At 30.2% G+C, this 6,819-nt stretch overlaps 1 protein-coding gene across 1 annotated transcript; it reads right to left on the bottom strand.

Moving 5' to 3' along the window:
* Positions 1-440: 440 nt before the first annotated feature.
* Positions 441-809, bottom strand: LOC105142199 (uncharacterized). The gene has a single exon (XM_011049719.1). It carries the CDS (start codon positions 807-809, stop codon positions 441-443), a length of 369 nt encoding a protein of 122 aa, XP_011048021.1.
* Positions 810-6,819: the final 6,010 nt, after the last annotated feature.

The raw sequence follows: 6,819 nt of genomic DNA on the forward strand, positions 1-6,819 counted from the left end.
CCATGTACATTTTAGAATATCTAATTCTTTTAATTATTATTAAGCAACGACTCTTAATTTTCTTTGATGTATAATTTTTTTTTTAATTTCAGGAAGTTCTAGTTGATGTCATGGTATCATACTACTTAAAAAAATTAAGAAAAAAAACACCAAAATAACCCACAAATACAGAATTACAAGCCAAAATACTCATAATAGCATGCCCTTTTCTTATAAAAGAAAAAATGGAAATTAATACCCGACATACCACCATGTGGTGGTAAGTCTACACAAAACATGAAGTACATGAACCAGTGATCAATGGTGCAAACAACTACAAAGGAAGCAAGGTACCAAGCAACTAGTCTAATTAACTTAATACCAAAATTACAACAACAAGACTTAACATCAAGGAAGAAAGGGGCAACATTTCTTATAACACACCTTAAGTTTTTCCATTTTTAGCTTGCAAAATCTTCAACTGGAATCCAGATGCCCATCGTCAGGTTTCTTTCAGCCGTGATACGATAACTCCTGACAACATTTCCCTCCACTTGCACAATCAACTTAACTCTATCTCCTTGCTTCAACCTTTTCTCACGAGCATAGCTCCCCCATTGGCCTGACATCCAAGGCTTCTTATATTTTCCCTCGTTGCGAATGGAGACCTTGAATTCCCATGGCCGGTCTACCATGTCCATTGCAACAAATTCGAAATGATTTTGACCATTAGGGATGGGGAAATTGCTAAGGCTTTCCATCGGAAGTTCCAGTCGATTATTTGTTGCATCACTCTTGGACACTGATTTTTCCATTGCCACCTCCTCCATTTCTAGTAAATTAAAAGGGCTGAGAAAAATTTGTAAAAGAAAATTAGAAATCTATTTGCCAAATGGTATGGAATCTTTTGTAGGGGTTTTGGAATGAAAACAGATCAGAGGTAATGATCTTTATTTATACCGATCAATGGGCCAATGTTAGAAGGTCCAAGTCCCTATCCGGCCGCATTCACTTGCGTTTTTTGGTCGCTTGTCGAGCTTGAGCTATGGATATCGTTCGAAAATCCCCAAATAATCCGAAGGGAACAAAAAGATAGAAGAAAAAAAATCAAAGTTTGGAAATGACATTGAAGACGTGATGGATTCTCTTTTAATTGTTTTATTGCGCTAGGACTGCATTGACAATGATTGATCTAATGTTGAAATGGCTACTTAATATCGGTCACATCACATGTCTAGGATAGGGTTTTAACCAGACGACCAATCGAGCTCCCACATACATCTAGGTATCTTAAATACTTTTTTCTAATGTGGAAGCCAGTGCTATATATTGAGTTATATTTTAATTAAAATAGAATATGGTGATAGGATTTATAACTAGTTGACTTAAAAAACATTATTACTAAGACAAATTACAATTCAAGTAAAAAACTTAAGATTAAATGAGGTTAAAAAATAGTTTTATTCTATTCAATGTACCTCATATATAAGATAAGAAAATATTTAAGATTGTAACAAAGAAATAAAATATCTTTGCTATTGTTTTCTTATTCCTCCTTTTCAATTGAGATATACAATATATTTTAAAAAAATATTTCAACTTAATAGCTTAAATGGTTAAGTAAGGTCTCAAGATATAGCTCTATATTACTTTGTGCTTAATTTTTATCAAATAAAAGAGATAGTGAGATTCTAACTCGTGACCACTTGGTCATCAAGGTTCTTATACTATGTCGAAAAATCATCTCAACCAAATAACTTGAGCTGTTAGGTGAGGTTTTAAGATATTATTTATATTATTTTTTAACATCATTTTTTCAGCACTTTCATTGTCAAATTATTTGTTTATTTAATATAATATAAAATTGCACCAACATAATCATTACTAGAAAATTAGTAAATTCAAATGAAAATACCAACAGACACTACCATAATTAACAGTTTTACCGATAGAATTTTCCGTCGGTATTTGTACTATCATTCCGCTGGTAATTAATTTACCAATGAAATTACCGACGGAAATGCTCCGTTGGTGAATCTTTCATCGGTAATTTTTTATCCATCGATAAATCTGTTGGTAATAAAAAAATATTATTACCGATGGATTTACTGACAGAAAAGGTGTGCAAAAAAACCCTGCTTCATTTCGTTTGTATTTCCCTTAGAAAAATACCATATGTAATTCTGTCGGTAATTATTTAAAAATATTTTAAAAAATTATAAAATAATTAAATTAATATAAATAAACACTATATAAGATATACTCAAACTGCTTGGAAAGAAAGAGAAGAAAATTGACTGAAACAAATTTGCAAAAAATAAATAACATGAAAAAATAAATTCAACTAAAAAAATTCATATGAAAAAAATAAAGTTGCGATTGCTGAAAATTTAAAAATCCTATAAATAAATCAACTAAAAATTGATCTTATATAAAAAAAATCTCACAACAACATTCATACAATTATTAAGAACAAAAACAATTATAAATAAAATAAAAAACAAATATATGAAAAAAACATGAAAAAAAAGAAGAAAAAAAATCTTACCTTAATGTTGTTGCAAGTGAAGTTATGAAGAGAAAAAAAAAATTCATAAAGCATATTAATTAAAAAAAACTAAGAAGAAAAAAAAAAGGAGAAGAAGACATACCCTAGCATGGAGGAGAAGAGAAGGAGTTGAGAAGAGAAGAGAAATAAATAGATATTGATGTTTTTTACATATAACAAAGAAGAAGAAAAAAAAAGAAGGTTTTTTACATATAGGAAAGAAGGAGAAGGAGAAGCAGAAGAAGAAGAAGAAGAAGAAGAAATGAGCCCTGTCTGTTGAGAAAATGGTGTTTTACATACAGATAATTAAATATTAATATTTTTATTATTTTGTTGGTGAGTTCGTCTGTAATATTTAATTAAAATTTTTAATTTAATCAAAAATTTTCTAAAACTACCAAATATCATCGACAACTTTTCAATCCGTCGGTGATTTCGTCTATAATATTTAATTAAAAATTTTAATTGAATTGAAATTTTTTAGAAAACCGTCAAATAACACCGATGACTTTTCAATCCGTCAGTGATGTTATTTATAAAGAACAACAATTAACAGTGCAATTGGGAAGTGAACAGTTCTAGAGCTCTCTGGAAAATGCTAATGGAATATTCCGTCGGTGATTCCCTTTGTAATTGACATGATGAACAGTGTTCACAGCTTACCAACGATTTTAATGGTGGAATTTACTGACGGAAATTAGTCTATTAGCAATTCTGTTGGTAAAAATAACACGTCATTGTTTTTTTGCTTTGTTTTAATTTTTTTCCCCACTGTAATTCCCTCGGTATATACTGAGGGAATTTCTTCGTCAAGAAAATCTATAAAAAATTTACCAACAAAAATATTCCCTTGGTATTTCTGTTTGTATTTATCAATTTTTTGGTAGTAAGTATTTATATATAAACTATTCAGAAGTGGAGTTAAACATATATTAGAGACGTATTTCTTTAGCTAATAACTCACTAACAACAGAGTCAACAAAAGATGGTGAAGAACGTTGTAGAATTGAACCTCTAAGTCCTTCAAAATCACTGCGAAGTGCTGTTAAAAAACTTTGCTAATCGTTGTTGTTCTCTACAATCAATATAGACACTACATGCCTTTAATTTTGTTAATTATGTAAGAGTCAATTGATCTCAAAGATTTGTCATTGTAAAAAAAAACTCCTGAATATTCATATTCGTCTAGTGAAGAGCTCATATGTCATTCTCTAACGCAAAATTTAATTGCATGAATACCTTTTGCAGATGATCTCAAATCTGATTTACTATCTTCTACTTCGCCAATTGTGAATTTAAGCAATAATCTTTGCATTATTTGTTTCTCATGCATCTATTAAAGCAGTATCCCTTTTTTCAGTATTCTTAGGTACCACATAGGTTCTACTGACATATTACTGAACCCCAGCAGGAGCACGCTGCCCCTTGCAAATCCTCAGCTAACTCACCACATAGTTGGATCTGCAAAAATTGTGTTTGAGAATAAGCCTTATTCCATGAAACTAACTCTTATATCATGTTAAAACAATCCAAATTAACAAGAAACAAATATGAACATAAAAGAGAAAAAGGCTAAGGTTTTCATTAATTACAATATTCTAAAGTGTTCAATTAACCTAAATACAAAGAAATTATATATAGGCTAAACTGAAAATATTATTTTATCATTAATAAATAAAATAAGATATATATATATATATTTCTTAACAGCTTCGTGGCCTACATTAGATAGCACGACCACAATCAACATTATTCTTTTAGTTTCCATAAGTACAAGGCATGGGCAATTTTAAAACATTGAGATTTTTTTATTCTTTAAAACTATCCATATTAATTTATTTATATTCAAAATAATTACGCTGATGAATTCTTGTTTTTTATAATTTTTTTATAATTTCATATTTAAAATTATTATTTTTTAATGTACATAACTCGAACCATAAATTTAATAATATCATAACCCAATTTTTGAAAAAATAATAAAAATTAAATATAGTTGACAATGGAGTTAAGACAACATAAAATTTGAAGTTTGAGGATGTAATTATATAAATTTGAGAGTTAATGGATCAATTTTGAAAGAATTAAAAGTTAAAGATTTAATTAAGGGCTAAATGGAACAATCTAGAAATTAAGGACTGTTTTGTAAACAATGTTATAATTCAGGGATTTAATTGAAATTAATTCAAAAGGGCAAAATTAAAAGAATTAATTAAGGACCAAATTGAATAATCCAGGAATTAAAGACTGTTTTGTAAATAATGTACCAATTTAGGGATTTAATTGAAATTAATCAAAAAGGGGCAAAATTAAAAGAAATTTTTAATTGCTTAGGAGTCCAATTACTGAATTTTCAAAGTTCAGGGGTCAAAGTGAAAATCCAATTGCTGAATTTTCAAAGTTCAGGGGTCAAAGTGAAAATGTGTCTTTTGGCCGAAACGTCACCATTGCTGGTGGGAAAGTCATGTGATCTTCTTCATCCCGATTCAACCGGAGACCTGAAAATCTGCAACAGATCCAATCGTGGACCACGCCCCTTGCCCACGATCTCATTCGTGGAAGATACAATCCTGCAAAGGCAGAACTGATAAGGGGCAAGCTGTGGGTCTCTATAAAAGGGAGCAGAAAACCTAGCACCAGGGGGAGGAGGAACCCAGAAAAACAGAGTAATCAACCCAGAAAAACAGAGCAAACAAAACACTACAAAAAAAAATACAGAGAAGAACGGAAACATCTACCCAAAACAGAGTAAAAAAACAAAAAAAAAAACAGGGCATAAACCAAAAAATATATATATAGAAAAGGAGAGAAAGGTAGAGGGGAGTCACAGATCAACCCTGTTTTCATCCCTGCAAGAAAACAATTGATCACTGAACCGTTGGTTATTGATAGAAAGCAGTCGAACCCACACCGGTGTTGCAGCCTTCCTCACCATAGCCAGAAACCGAAAGCATTCGAACCCGCACTAGTATTGTAGCCTTCCTCACCATCGCCAAAAACGGAATGCAGTTAAACCCCACCAGCGTTGCAGCCTTCTTCGCAATCTCCAGAAACAGATGTGCCTGTTTCCATTTGTTTTTGCTCTTCTGTGTTCAAATTGCATTTGAACAGTGTAAAGGTAATTTAATTACCTTCGCACTATTGATGCACGCGTGAAAGTGCTTCATGCGTGCATCAGCCATTTGCCCAGCCGATCACTGGCTTGGGCTAGTGACAGAGCCGGGCTGGTGGGGCCTAGCCCAGCCCCTGTGGAGCTGAGCTCAGCCCAACCACCAATATATATGCTGGGTTGGATTAAGCTCAGCCTAGCCCAAAATAAAAAAAATAAAAAGATAAAAAATATAAAAAATATATAATAAAAATTGTGTATGTAAAAAATTTCATATTATTTTTTATTCATTAAAGCCAGAGTCAGAATAAAAATACCAATTCAAATTTATTTCATTGTATTTTATTTAGTTATATAAAAATAAAAAAATATGCGTGCAAAAAAATAACATAAGATAAAATAAAATAAATTTATTCGGTATATTCATTGATGCTAGAGTCAAAAATAAAAAAAATACTAATGTAAATTTATTATATTTTTTTTTTGTTTTGTCTTTATTTAACTACATAAAAATAAAAATAATGCGTATGCGTAAAAAATAAATTGATTTTATTTGTTTATTCACTAACGCCAAAATCAGAAATAAAAAAAAAAATGATGAGTAAAATTTATTTATTTTGATACCTACGTAATATTTACCAACGTCAGAGTTGAAAATATTCGTAGTTGAATATTCACTGGCGCTAGAGTCAGGAATATTACACACAAACAATCATAGTATAAACCTACAAAAAAAATGTTAGCAATTAATAACAAAGATCAACAATGTAGCCTGTCTTAGGCAGGATATTTAAGGGGTGATAATATCTTCTCTTTTATGTAACCAGTTTTGAACCATAGAATCTCTGTTGACCAGTTAGGGTTCTTAGTAATTGTAATACTAGGTGGCGACTCTTTAAACAAAGACCATTCACCATCAAAAAATAGGATGTCAGAAATCCATTCTTTATATTCCATAAAATTTTTAAATTACATCATTAGCATGCCTTATGCTATATGGTCAAACAAAAAAAATATTATTTAAGATATTATTATGATTTAATAAATGATATCATATTTAAGATATTATTTAATTATATAATCTGTTTAATTATTTTAAACTTAATGTAAAAAAACGAATTAGCAGTTTCTAACAAATATAATTATCAAAACTCAATAATGTTTAAGATACATATTTTTGGAT

The sequence above is a fragment of the Populus euphratica genome, unplaced genomic scaffold, assembly GCF_000495115.2.
Source record: "Populus euphratica unplaced genomic scaffold, PopEup_1.0 scaffold137.1, whole genome shotgun sequence".
NCBI lineage: Eukaryota > Viridiplantae > Streptophyta > Magnoliopsida > Malpighiales > Salicaceae > Populus > Populus euphratica.

Bases quoted from the DNA above. Each gene is read 5' to 3' on its own strand.
- LOC105142199 (XM_011049719.1), bottom strand. From the start codon at position 809: ATGGAGGAGGTGGCAATGGAAAAATCAGTGTCCAAGAGTGATGCAACA.